This window comes from Papio anubis, chromosome X (genome assembly GCF_008728515.1).
Source record: "Papio anubis isolate 15944 chromosome X, Panubis1.0, whole genome shotgun sequence".
In the NCBI taxonomy this organism is placed as follows: Eukaryota; Metazoa; Chordata; class Mammalia; order Primates; family Cercopithecidae; genus Papio; species Papio anubis.
In genome coordinates this window covers 138119360-138133640 of record NC_044996.1, presented here as the reverse complement: position 1 = coordinate 138133640, position 14281 = coordinate 138119360, and the positions used below count along the sequence as shown (strand labels likewise).

The 14281-nt window shown below is 42.9% G+C and overlaps 1 protein-coding gene and 2 long non-coding RNA genes across 4 annotated transcripts in view; 1 reads left to right on the top strand and 2 right to left on the bottom strand.

Annotated features, from left to right (window-relative positions):
- The window catches only part of LOC116271985, a 625684-nt gene that overhangs the window by 51250 nt on the left and 560153 nt on the right, over nt 1-14281 (bottom strand). The gene's annotated exons all lie outside the window — the stretch shown is intronic.
- Nucleotides 1-14281, top strand: part of LOC103880637 — a 909354-nt gene that overhangs the window by 388298 nt on the left and 506775 nt on the right. The window lies entirely within an intron of this gene.
- Nucleotides 6359-12812, bottom strand: LOC101008623 (patatin-like phospholipase domain-containing protein 4). Of its 2 annotated transcripts, none has more exons than XM_031660770.1 (4): nt 12712-12812; nt 10995-11187; nt 7146-7240; nt 6359-6993 (listed from the first exon to the last, which is right to left on the bottom strand). In XM_031660770.1, the coding sequence occupies exons 2-4, from the start codon at nt 11172-11174 to the stop codon at nt 6813-6815; spliced, it is 456 nt and encodes a 151-aa protein (XP_031516630.1). In that variant the 5' UTR covers nt 11175-11187; nt 12712-12812; the 3' UTR covers nt 6359-6812. The 2 variants fall into 2 exon arrangements, with proteins under 2 accessions (XP_031516630.1, XP_031516629.1); XM_031660769.1 differs by lacking the exon at nt 12712-12812 and adding an exon at nt 12347-12482 and having other exon boundaries at nt 6360-6993.

The window sequence follows — 14281 nt, the reverse complement described above, 5'->3', positions numbered from 1 at the left end:
AACATATGCTTTTAGTGTATTTCACCTCACAATATTCCCAGTGAAATTCACCTTGCCAATGAACTTCAACACGTCTACAGCACTTGTTCTCAGCTGGGGGTGATTTTACCTCCAGGGACGTTTATCAATGTGTCTGTCATAACCTGGGGTAGAGGGTGGGGGGCGGCGGTGTCCTGCTGGCATCTACTGAACAGAGACCAGGGATGCTGCTCAAATTCTTACAAAGTAGACAGCTGTCACAAGAAATAACTATCTGGGGGGCCAGGCGCGGTGGCTCAAGCCTGTAATCCCAGCACTTTGGGAGGCCGAGACGGGCGGATCACGAGGTCAGGAGATCGAGACCATCCTGGCTAACATGGTGAAACCCCGTCTCTACTAAAAATACAAAAAAAATTAGCCGGGCGAGGTGGCGGGCGCCTGTACTCCCAGCTACTCGGGAGGCTGAGGCAGGAGAATGGCGTGAACCCAGGAGGCGGGGCTTGCAGTGAGCTGAGATCCGGCCACTGCACTCCAGCCTGGGCAACAGAGCCAGACTCCGTCTCAAAAAAAAAAAAAAAAAAAGAAATAACTATCTGGGGAATAATCTGGGTCCCTACTGCCAGGAGTGCAGTGTTTGTGGCTGAGAACGCTGATGTGGAAAGCAGGGGTGTAGTTTTCACACCCTATCACTTGGTACAGCACTTTAAATGTTGGACATATGTGAAACCACTGATTTGTGTTCTTACTAAATACACAATGATAAAAATGAGAGCTAGTGTCTTCCTATAGCAACGGTATAAAACACTGCCAGGTGCGCATTCTCGACACGTTCTGATTGACTCTCTTCATTTTGCATTTTATAGAAAAGAGGTGTTTAGAAAATTATGTGGCCTAGCTTCCTTAGGGATTAAATTCTCAACAAGTTTCATTTATGCTTAAAGTTTACTGTGGACTTTAATGAGAATCTAACTGTTTATACAGAACCTGCTGGTATAGTTGAAATTCAAAGACAGATTCAAATTTATCTTCCTCAGTTTTTCCAAGATAATGACCAATCTCAAATTCAGTTCTTATTTCACCTTCACAAGGCTAAATGTGAGAGGATCTTGTTAAGAGCATTCTCACACATGCGAAGAAATTCAGGACATCACTGCAATAGAGACAGGGCAGAATTTTCTCAAGATGGCCAGGGACACTACTGTGCAGGAAAGGCTTCCTGGGTACCTCTATCCTACAGCATTCACACGTGTCAAAAGACCCTTTTGGAAAACACTTGTGTATCAGTCTTAAACATGAAGAATTCAATGATTCGTACCAATTCAGGGAAGTAGTGGAACTCCACCATGTCACTGCACTGTTAATTTTTTTTTTTACACATCATTTTAGCTCAGCCATGGAGGTTGCATATGACTTTCTTTTAACCTAGGGGCTCACCTCCCTAGTTATGCTTTGCTGAAGGCTAACATTAAAATGTGTTTGGATTTCCTAGTTGCATGCATGCTTCTAAAGAAAAACAGCCCACAACAAAATCTGGAACTCAAAATGAATGCGTTGGTATGCAAAATGCGCACACTTGACACTCGGGGGATACTCTGTAGAGCGGCACACCAGGAGAGGAATCAGGAAGGAATCATGCAAAATAATGAACAGTATGAAGAGATGGATGTCTGGAGAGTGGAGGCACTTGAAGGTGACCATGCACATCTGGTATGTACTTAAGAGTTGATGAAATACTTTCATATATACTTCATTTGGCCTTGTTCTGAAGGTATCCATCTTAAAGATGAAGAAACCAAGGCTCCAAGAAGTTGAGACTCACCAAAGGTCCCAGAGCCCACCAATGACAGGGTTAGGTGGATGTGTACCACCCCTCTATGACTCTTTTCCATCCCCTAAATTATCTGCATTTGCAGGAACTGATCTCATCTTGGTTTTGATCTGTTGGTGACCCACAGACATAAAGGGTCATCCTTGGAGGGAACATTTTTCTGGGTGTGGCACCCGGAAATCAATCTCTCAGATGGGAAATAAAGATATGATTTTGGAGGGGGGCCTCCTGGGGCTCTGGTTAACTCTATAAAGGGGTCTCCCCTCTGCAGGCTGCCTTTAAGTAGTTGAGCAGCAGACACCATCTGTGTTTCCCTTTGTTAGTACAGTCACTATAAGGGAGGAGCGGAATGGTTGACACCAATAAATTCTGAACAAAGGAATGCCTTAAGGCCTGCATCTGTCTTATAACGGTTTATAAAGTAGAAAAGACTGAGTTAAATCCTCATGAACATAAGATTCAAAATTCTGTGGAAATTCAACTCTAAATAAAATGAAGAGTTGGACCACACAGTCCGCAAGGGTTCCAGGAAAACAATCAACTAGCATTGCAGCTTTCAAACGAGTGATTTTCCATGCCACTACAGGTGAAGCTCATTAAGATAAATTAAGTATGAATCATCATACAAAATTATTTATTTTAAAAAAGAAGGCTTATGATGATGAGCTGTAAAATCAAATGCCTAAAGGTGGCAAGAACTCAGCAGCAACCATTTCCTGAAGTATTACAGATATCAATTAGCACATTGTTCATGAAGACAGGTGATAAGTAATGGGTTAAAGAGTAACATTGATAAGAAAAAGTAAGTCCTATTCAGCCTGAAGAAAAGAAAGTTGTGACTGAACATGGCTTTAAAATATCATGACAGATTCATAAAAGGGCGCTGAGCAGGGGTGTGTATGGGTTATTATTTGTTCATTATTTATGAAATATTGACTCCATTCAGCATGCATAAAGGGCTTTACCATTTAAAACACACTTTCACATGCTTTATCTTATTTATTCTGCACAGTAACACTAGTTAGTATTACTGTGCGAATTATTCTATTTCAGAGATGAGAAAACTGAGACTCAAAAATAATCAGTCCAAGAGGACGACGTCAGGAAACGACAGGCCTAGACATGATCACCAGGACACTCATAAAACAAGTAACCATCCTTGAGGAGATTCAAAAAGACCTCAAAATACACACACACACACACACACACACTCACTCTCTCTCTCTCTCTCTCACACACATTCTAAGCTACAGGTTTCTAGTTGGATTTTCAGGTATGTAGGCACACTGTCTGTAACAAACAGCATCAGTCAGCTAGTGGATAATGAAAAACTAGGCATTTTAAAAAAATTCAACTATTAAATAGCAGAACAAATGAGTTAATGATAAAAACAGACAGAAAATACAACATGGAGCAAAGTTTAAAGGAGGTGAAAATCATCAGTGTTTAGTATTTCATGCTCTCCCATGCTCTTTTCTCTAACTTGAGTTTTAATCAATCTCTCTCTTTCTCTCTGTCTCCCATCCCCTCCATCTAAAGAATATCCAGATACTGGGAAGTAGACTTGTATTAGTTCATTTTCACACTGCTGATAAAGACATACCCGATACTGGGTAAATTATAAAGAAAAAGAGGTTTAATGGCCTTACAATTCCATGTGGCTGGGGAGGCCTCACAATCATGGTGGAAGGTGAAAGGCAGATGTTGTGAGACTTATTCACTACCAGGAGAACAGTATGGGATGGGGAAAACCATCCCCATAATTCAATTATCTCCCACTGGGTCCCTCCCACAATACATAGGAATTATGGGAACTACAATTCAAGGTGAGATTTGGGGGGGGGGGGGCACAGACAAACCATATCAAGACCCCAGGCTGTGTATTCAGAGCCAGGTGTACCAAGCCCTGGGAGACCTGCAGCTACCCATCATCGAGCTGCTTCAACGCATGGCTTCAGAGCCTCCTGTCTCCACCTAAAGCGAGTGGGGTGACCTTCAGGCAGCCTTCCCAATCCCAACCAAAAAGGTCAGAAGCACCATCCTCCCATGGCACCACCTCAGACAACATTCTCCCACCATCCTCTTCTTTCACCGGAACATATATACTTGATCATGTCCCTACCTGGCAGGGGGGTTACTTTACTTCCTCTTCACGCTTATTCCTTTCCTACATCATCCCTAGTCTTCCCGCACTGTCACTCTTTTCTGCTAAATTCTTCCTGAGTATTTCAGGCATAGGTTTCACAGTTTAACAGTCACCATCTGCTATCATGGAACTATTCATCCTTCCTTCTTTTTAATTCTGAAAAAGGTTAAAACATCCTCCTAAACACGTAGAATGTTTCTTGTAGAACCCAGAATAAATGTCAATTATTCGATTTTCTCCTTACAAGTATTACACATTTGTGTCAACAATTTCTCTTCTGTTCAATGAACTCAACTAATTACACGAATTCTCTGAATAGTTATTATCCAAAACAAAGGAACTAGAAAAACATCATGTTTTCTTAACAGCAACAGTTTGCTATTGCCGTTATAACAAATTACTACAAATGTAACTGCTTCAAACAAGACACATGTATTGTCATACAGTCTGAGGGTCCAAAGTCTGGTATGGGTCTCACTGGGAAAATCCAGGTGTCAGCAGGGCTGCGTCTCTTTCTGGAGGCTCTGGGGGAGAATGTGTCTCCTTGTACATTCAGGTGTTAGGAGAATTCAGTTCCACAGGTTACAGGGCAGATGTCCCCTTTTCTTTGCTGGCTGACAGTGGGGAGCTGCTTCCTTAGAAGTCTCTGTGCTCCCCTGGCATGTGGCTCTTACATCTCCAAACCAGCCATGGTACACAGAATCCAGGAAAGGTGTCCATTTTTCAAGATTCAGGTACTTAGTTTGGGTCCACTTGGATAATACAGGATCATCCTCCTATCTCAGACCTTAAACTTAATCACATCTACAGAATCCCTTTTGACAGGTAAGGTTACATCTGGACAGGTTCTGGGGATTAGGGTAAGGGCAGCTTTGGGTGTCATTCTTCTGTCTGCCACATAAAAGAGATGGATAGGGAGGATGAGCATTTTATCCAGCGTGGGGTAGAGTTAGGTAAGAATGCTAGACGCGTGGACCACAGTCACAGCTGAGCCCCAGCCAGCTATGTGATTTTGCCCGGGTCATAGAGTACGGAGGGCCCAGTTTCTTTCTTTTCTTTTGTTTTACATCAAGCCAGTGTAACAGATACAACCTTGGTTCATATCCATTCATTTCACACATATTACAGAGTGCCTACACAATGGCTGGCAGTGTGGCAGGTACTGGGCTGTAGCAGTGAGCAAACCAGAGAAAGCCCTGCCTCTTGGAGCTTACACTCTGGTGAAGGAGGATGGACAATAAAAGCTAAACAGGACAGCAGTAAAGAGGTATCATGCTAAAGAGTGATACGTAAATCAGGAGGGATGTAGGGAGATCAGGGGCTGAGAGTTCTGTCATTGTAGACAGAGAAGCCAGGGATGGACTCTGTGAGAAAGAGAGATCTGGGGGCAGAATCCCTCTCATTTTATGTCACAAGAGCACATAGTCTGTTCCTAGATAAACACGAAGATGCATGTCTGCCCACCGCAAGCCTTATCTGTCTGTATTGGACATTGATGACTTAGGACCACTTAGCATGGGTTGCCCAGCTCTTCCCTTTACACTGTCAAATCTATATAATACTGTAATGAGATTATAGAATAATGTCTTCTTATAAGATAGAAAGACTCTTAACTTGTAAGTGACAGACTGACGTAACAGGGATATTGAGGAAAAATATTCTAACCTATTAAGTGGCCAAGTAGTTTTACTTGTCAATTCAACATTTCATTAAGTATTTCAAATGACAGCATCCAAGTATATGGAATTTTACCACTTACTCTCAACCCATTACCTTCCGCTGTATGAAAACATACATTCTCCCTATTACCTGAAGCTTGTTATGATTTGCACTAGAGGGAAAAACAAGAAAAAATCCCAAAAGAAATACACCCTTTCCACCCTACAAATATTCAGTGTATTACCACAGCAGGCACACTGGTATTTGGAAATCAATCAGCTGAAGTATTTCCCAGAGATAATGAATTCTCAACCAACCAACTTTCAAATGTGTTTGGACAGAAAGACATCAGAACAAAATGGAAGAAACAAAACGGAATATTAGATTGAAAAGTTGAGAGACCTGGGTACCAGAATTGGCTCCCACTGCCACGCAGGATAATCTTGGGTACATTGGTACATACATCACATAAAATATTTTCATTCACTTCTCTGTTAAAAACATAAAAGGGATCAGGTGCGGTGGCTCACGCCTGTAATTCCAGCACTTTGGGGGGCCGAGGCAGGCAGATCATTTGAGGTCAGTAGTTCAAGACTGGCCTGGCCAACATGGTGAAACCCTGTCTCTACTAAAAATACAAAAAGTAGGTGGACATGGTGGTACATGCCTGTAATCCCAGCTACTCAGGAGGCTGAGGCAGGAGAATTGCTTGAACCTAGGAGACAGAGGTTGCAATGAGCCAAAAGTGCACCACTGCACTCTAGCCTGGGCAACAGAGCGAGACTCCCTCTCAAAACAAAAATAAAAACAAAAACAAAAACATAAAAGGGTCACAATAACACCTATCCTACCTGATTTACAGAAGGACTTGAAGGACTGAATAAGAGAGTACATGTTAAAAACCCTACATACACTCCAAAGTATTAGCCACATAGATTTCGGGAATTATTGCTACTAAATTGCATCAGCGACTTGCTTCACATAATCAATGTGAGATCTGAACATTGCAGGAAGACACTGAACAAGTACAGGGAGCTTTTGGATGACAGTGCATCATGAGGTGGCCTCAGGAGGGATCCTGGTGAATACTTTCATCAAACATGTAATTTACTGAGCACTCAACCATCTATCGGGCCTGATAAGAGATACAGGATCTAAAGAACATGGTAATGCTCATTACTTTTATATAAAGTATTGAAATCAGCACCTGCTGATTTCTTCAAATAGGAAACATGGCTTTATTACCTTAATGAGGTCCTCCCTGGAGGAAAAAGTGGAGACTAAGTGATTTTCTCTGGTTCTGGTGTTGGTGATGGATACGTGCAGTCGGTTCTGGGCCAGCTCGTGAGCGTTGGGAGGAAGAATCGACTCTATTCCACTTCTAAAGAAAAAGCAATCTGCATCATTCACCTTTAATTACTGAACGCCCTGTAAATATTTTACAAGAGAGAATGCTGAGCTTGCCACAGTTTGTACAGAGAGTCGTCAACATTCTGTCTTCATGTACTTTTGGGCAAAATGTACTCTGTATACCTTAGTTGGGCCATGATGTCATAACCGGGTGTTACTGCCCCAAAAGACTGCCTTCTGATTTCTTCGGCAAACTTGTAGGTAAACTGGTTACATTCCTAAAAAAAGAAAATTAAGAAGTGACCCTATGTGTCATCAAAGGTGTGCAAATTCTCCACCTGGCTGGGGCCTCACCCACCACTCTCAGGCCCTTTGCAAGGTATACACTCTCAAAATCCTAATCTTTTTTGTTTTTTCCTTTGTAAAGCACCTTAAATGGCATTTGCCCCGTCTGAAAAATCCTTGAAGGCTCAATCTGAATTTTAATTGAGCACATTCTTCAGAAGGTTTCCTCAGCGCAATTAACCTTCTCTCCCACACCTATTTTGTGGTCTCAGCAGCAGTTTGATTACAACCCTGCAATAAAGCTGATTACAAATGACAGCACCAGTGACAGAAATAGGAGTGGTGACGTCTATGGTTTGCACAGACTGAACCAGTCTTCGGAGATTCATCTTGGGCACTGGTATTTTATAAAGTCTTTCAGGGATGCTCTGTCTACCCTGGACTGGGATCCACAGAGGTGACACTGTCAGTTCATCTTCACATCATCCTGCAAGGTGGGTATAACCATCCAACTTGACAGATAAGAAAACAGAGGATTGGAGAGTTCAAGTACCTATCCCAATATCTCACTAAAAATGAGTCTCAGAGCCAGGATTTACACCCAAGTCTGTTTTGTATTAAATAATGAATTAATTTGGCAACTAACTGGACACCACGTACTTGGCTAGGCACTGGGACTTGGACAGGACAAGATACAAAGAAACTGTGCTCATGACATTCATAAGTGCCTCCAAGAGCAGGTGACAGAGGGCTATGAGAGCCCCCACGAGGGTGTGTTTGGCTCTCATTTAGTGCAAAAAATAAATAATAACAGGTAAACTAATTTGAGAATATGAGGACATCAAGTCTCAAATTCAGGTAAATTATTCAATGTCTTAACATTGCAGAATTTCAGTTAAGTGGCTATATTATTGCAGTGGTCTCTCCTCTCCCCACAAAGATATCCACATTCTAGTCCCTGGAACCTGTGACTAGGAGACCTTTGTTAAAAGGGACTTTGTAGAGCCAATTAAGGACCTTGAGATGAGGAGATAATCCTGGATGACCTGGGTAGGACCAATGGCATCGAAAAGGTTCTTGTAAGGGAAGGAGGGAGGTAGGAGAGGCAGAATTGGAGAGATTTGAAGATGCTGTGCTTATGGCTTTAGAAATCAAGGAAGGGGTCAGGAGCCAAGGAGTCTGGGCACCCTTCAGAAACTGAAAAAGGTAAGGAAATGGATTCTCTCCTGGAGCCTCTGGAGAGAGTGAGCAAGGACATTTTGATTTTAGCTCAGTGAGACCCTTTTAGACTTAAGACCTCCAGAGTTGGAAGATGATAAACACATGCTGTTTTAAGCCACTAAGTTGAAGGTCCTTTGTCAAAGCAGCAACAGGAAATGAATACGGTGTGTGTCAACCTCCAACCTCGTGGGTTGCCAAAGGTTTCCCTCCAATTTGACACCCAGGCTGGGACTTAAACATAAACAGGAATTGGGCAGGGGATGAAGGTGAAAGCAGAGGATAGTAAAAACAACAGCAAGAACAACTCTGAGAGGGGCACAGAGCTGAAATGCGTCCCTATGGCGAGCCACAAGTAGGGCTAAGTCACATAGGGCCTTGTGATACAAGCTGAGAAACGTGGGCCACATTATCCTAAGTCAACAGACAGCCTCTGCTCCGGGGGTAATGAGGTGATCAGATATACCTTTGGGTGACATCACTCTAAGTGCTATGAGGTAGGTGGATTGTAGGGAGCTGGAATGGATATAGGCTGCAGGAAGCTCCTGGGTGAGAAATGGGGATAGCCCCACCAAATGTATGTTCATTCTACTGAGCTAGACTACCCATCTAGCCTATTTCTTTGTACTAATTTTAGTTATATTCAATACTCTCCATAGCCCGGACCAGACTGTAAACTCATTAAAGATGGACTTATTCATCTTTGAGTTCCCCACTGAGTCTAGCATCATGCCTTCCTCGTAAATTGTGAGGGCAGAGGAAAGACTTGCAGCATTGAGCTCTTCCATATCAACGTCTAAATTTGCCTACCACTTAAAACATGCCCTGTATCAGGTGCTCCTCTTAATTATTCATGCATAAGCTCAGAACAAGATTAATTACACACGTATTTGTCACAACAGTAAAAAGCTTGAGGAACTTACATCATCAGCAAGAACCAAGTGAACACGAATCTGAGTAGGTAGAAACATTTGCTAAAAAACACTCAAGGCTATCCTACAGGTGGATTATTTCAGATGCTAAATATAAAGTAACTAAAATAACCTTAAGTCAAAGGGTTACTTTGGCTGAAAAATTATTTTGAACAAGAACAAATGAGGATGCCCTAAGGAAACTAAGAAAATTATTTTCTACCTTCCCATGGGAGCACCAGATAAAGACATCTTTTCGTCATACCAGCACCATCAGACAACGCAACCCAGTCTCTCATTTAGTGCAAAAAATAAGTAACAACAGGTAAACTAATCTGAGAAGATGATGGCATCAACTCTCCAATTCAGGTAAATTATCCAATGTCTTAACATGGCAGAATTTCAGTTAAGTATAAGTGGCTGTACTATTGCAGTATTTCCAAATCAGGTTAATTCTAAATCATATAATACATTGTTTAATTTGCTGAGAATTGGAAACCAAGTCTACATAACTCCAAAGCTTAGGATTTGCCAGAGCTCAAGAAAAGACTGCAGTAAAAAGGAAGAAGTAACACCCTGAGAGTCCTCTGCTTCAAAAATGAAACACAGTTATGGGAAGGAGGTAGCTTGTAATTCAAAGCATATGAATCTGCTAGTTTAGGGGGAATTTTCCCACCTCATTTATACCTTGCATGGCTTACGGTTCTCATCCTGTTTAACCTCTGCAGTTTTTAAATCACTTTTCTAGTTCCCTGTAAATCAACCATACACACACAGGAAGATAAGTGGATTTCTGAATGATTGGCCTCAAATCTAGCTTCCCTTTGATAAGCAGCTCACAAAAGATCTGAAGTGAGATTTTGATGATTAAAATTGCATAGTTTTAGAATTTTAAATGTGACTGAAATTCATTCTTGGTCATGAGGGTGTTAAATTATTATTTCATTACTGTTCAAAGCTGCTAAAGTATGTAATGATTAACAAATATAATATCCTCCAACTACAGAATCCAGCTCTCACAGTCAGCAAATGTTTGATCACTGTCTAGATAGCAGAAAACAGATTTTTAAAACATAGATTGCATTAAATAAAATACTGAATGAAGACTTATTTGTATTACTTCTGGATAAATTGCTTGGAACTCAGAGCTTCCTTTCACTGTGAGAATTAAAAAAGAATTAAATTCCTATACCATCCCACTTAATAGAAACTGCTTGCCCACATTTTAATTTATATGTCTATTTCTACGTAGCAGTGAGTAGACACTTGTTGCCCACATGTTCAAGGCCTTGAAAACAGGCCCCATGCTCTTCTCATCATAGAAAGAGGAAATATCCTTTGCTTGAAAGGAACAGAGCTGGAATCTTAAGGATAAATAAAAACTCAAGAGTAATATGTCATTTTATTTCCTTATTTCACTATCACGCAAAATAATCTTTTCCACAACCAGAGCACAGATCCCTAATAATTACATCTTAAAAGAAAAGTCCTAATCCTTTCTGTTTCCAAGCAAAGGATTAATTCTCTGCCGTGTTAACTTAGTAGAGTCAATGCTCATGTTTGCCTTTGGGTCTTAATTTCTTGATGAGCAACACAGTCTAAGTTACTACTTAATTACCTCTATTTTTTCTGGTGCTGTTAGCAGAACAGAAGCAACCAAGGATCCCGCAGACGCCCCAGCGAAAGCTTTGACATCCTTCAGAAGTTTTTTGCCATGTCTGCAAAGTGCGGATGCTGCCCCCAAGTGGTAAATGCCCAGAAATCCACACGCTGCAAACGACAGGTTGATGTGCTTCATTCTAGCTGCAGCACTGGCAATACAAAAAGCAAAAATGCTGTAAGTTGGAATAGTTTATCCCACGTACTGTGTAGTCTTATGTTGATCATCGTTCCAAGGCTTTCTTCTAACATCATTCTCTGTTTTAAACACAGTGGTTTCAATTAATTCTAATTAAACACAAGAATATTTCAAGGAAATCTTTTCTTTCCCTCCTCACCTTGACCCAAGTCTTATACATTAAAAACAAACAAACAAAAAAACCCCCAACATTCCACATTTATTCGGTACATAGATTATGCAATCTACGATTTAATTACTTGGCAAGAAACAGATGTATACATTCCAATTGGCAAGGGCATTTGGTATTTTCTCTTGACCCTTTGAAACGTTTTGCAGGGTGGGGGCGGCACTACCATTATGAAACAGAAAATTATTAGAGACCGTATCAAATTCCAAATGAACAATACATTTGTTCTTGGTAAGTGTATCAGAAAAGTTTAAATATAGTTCCCTACTCCCCTTCCCCATTTCTATTGAGCACCCATATTTTTATGAACGCCAATACAATCACTCAGTAACGCAGTAAGCACTCACTCAACAATGCAATACATTTCTTTGCCAAGTATCTCAAGACTAACTGAGGTCATGACTGGCGAAGGCAATTTAAGGCTCCATGAAATGTCAGCCACGCCACTTTATACTTGGAACACATCTAAATAGAAAATTATGTTTTCCTATGCCTCAGTGTGCACTACTTGCCCACGTGAATGCAATTGTGCCTCCACAAGGCTGTCCATTCTGAAGGCCTCAGGGTTTCCTTGGGGGCCCAAGGGCCCCATTCAGGGACCCCAAGATGAGGCACACTGCAGGGCCTCGAATTTAGGGACCTAAGACCGCCTGTTCCTGATGCACCCGGCCAGGCCCTGTGAGGGCAGGAGGCTCGGCCGCCGCAGGCTGCGCTGGCGTCCGCGTAGACTGAATCCCAGTCAATGATCCGGGGGCGAGCCCCAGTTTTGATTCCACTTCTGCAAATGGGGACGGTAAGGGGTTTGGGTGCTCAGCATTCAGGCGGCCAGGCACAGCCAGCACAGGCACAGTGCCCTCCGGCGGCTTAGAGGCCGGCGGGGCCGGGGTGGTCCCCGCATCAGTCCCACAGGAGCACACCCTTGCTGGGCCCCAGGGCTCCGTACCAATGCAGCCCGGGACACTTCCGTGTTGAACGAGTCCCTTTAAGCAGATGGCAGGGCCCGACAGTCATTCAACGCCGCTACGCTCTACGCAAGCCGGCTCAAGAAAGTCCTGCGGGAGGGGTTGGTACCGCCTCCCGCGCAGACATGTGACGTCATCGCGCCGACGCAGGCGTCCGCTCGGCCCCGCCTGCTCTATTTAAACCTCCGGATTCAAGATGGCCGCTAGACCGGAGAGTCCTCCCGCGCAGGCAAGACTTACTCGTTTAGAGTCATGTTATCTTCGAGTATCTAGAGAGACATTTTAACCCACACCCTAGAGAGGCGTTGTAATCCCTGCATATCTTTTAACGCTACTTGGCCCTCACCTGCGAATCTACTGTTCTTTAATAATCCTCATTTTCTGTGCCCCGGAAGTGCCTTCCTCTCTTCGCGTCTGTTTTCCGGAAGTGGTTCTTCTCCCTCTCCACCCTTGCGCGCGCTTGGGCGGTCCAGCTGCCCCTAGGGCCGATTCCAGGGGCTACTTGGCGGCTGAACATCCCGCATTTTTTCAAGGCGTGCCTTTGGTTTTTTAAAGAAGTGCTATCTAAAGGAAAGGCTGGACTATGGCTCTGGGGAACTTTCATATCCTCAGTTGACCTTAGGCTGTGTGACCTTGAGCAGGTAGCATAACCTGAGTTTCCCGCGTGACCTATGTGCAGATTGAGATGATAAAATGAGAGAGCTAAACCGGAAAGCTCTTCCAACATAGCGGCCGTGAGCAGGTGGCCGTTTTGTCCTCTGGCACCACTGGCTCAGACTTAAGCAGCCTCACTGACCGCCAAGATTGCATGCCATGCCCACCAAGATTTAAAGGACTCTGATAATTCTTTCTCTCCCCAAACAGTGTTTTCCCTATCTAATCTTAATAAGCAAGCCTGGAGGAATCTCTGACTTGTGAGTGAAGGCTCTCCAGGTGCCCTGGTTTAAGGGCTGAGATTTATTTTCTCTGAGGCTACAAAGGAGCATCTGGGAGATGCGAGAATTCTTCTACCTTTGGCAAAACAGGGAGGAGGGTTGGAGCTCTCCAAGTTGCCTCTGGTTTGAGCTTTTTCTTTCTCTTTTGGTGTGTCGTCTCTGGCCAGTAACACCTGTGAGTCCTTGATTTGGCGATTAGGGAAGATGTTTTTAGTTCACATAACTATTCTTTAGAGAAAATTGATCCTGAAAACACCTTATTGCCTGATCATAGAATGACTGCATTACTCAGAATTCTTTACCTCCACTGGAATTTAGTGAAGGGAAGGCCCAACGTACATTAGGAAAATACAGGCACACTTCAGTCCTTAAACCTTCCACAATCCTCTAACTCTTTAAGGTCGAGTGTGATCCTCCCCAGAACTGCATCTTCCAGGAAGTTCATGAGAAAGGAAGGATCCCAGGTCCCATCCCTGATCTCCTGAATCGGCATCTGCATTTTAACAGAATCCTGAAGCAGTGGTCTAACTCCTTTGGTTGTGGTATGGTTTGAATGTATACCTCCAAAATTCACATATTGAAATACTAACCCCCAAGGTGTTAGTATTAGGAGGTGGGGCCTTTGGGAGTTAAGTCATGAGGGTGTAGCCCTCATGAATGGGATTAGTACTCTTAGAAAAGGGACCCCAGAGAGGTCTCTTTCCACCATGTAAGGATAAAAGTACAAGGAGAAGATGGTAGTCTGCAAACTGGAAAAGGGCCCTCCTCAGAACCTGACCATCTTGGCACCTTGATCTCAGACTTCCATCTTCCAGAACTGTGGGAAATAAATTTCTTTTATAAACACTCAGTCAATGCTACTTTATTATAGCAGCCTGAATGGATTAAGACAGGTGGTCTGGTTTAAAGTGATGTGTTGGCATCAGAAGTTTAAGGAAAGACTGGATTCACAGAACCAGAATCTGGGATGCTGTTTACAGA

Excerpts from the sequence above, each read along its gene's own strand:
- LOC101008623 (XM_031660769.1), bottom strand. The coding sequence starts at position 12,414 with ATGACTGTCGGGCCCTGCCATCTGCTTAAAGGGACTCGTTCAACACGG. Across the intron at positions 11,188-12,346 it reads AAGTGTCCCGGGCTGCATTG|TGCTGCAGCTAGAATGAAGC; the intron begins GTACGGAGCCCT and ends TTGTATTGCCAG. Across the intron at positions 6,994-7,145 it reads GACATCATGGCCCAACTAAG|AAGTGGAATAGAGTCGATTC; the intron begins GTATACAGAGTA and ends CTTTTTCTTTAG.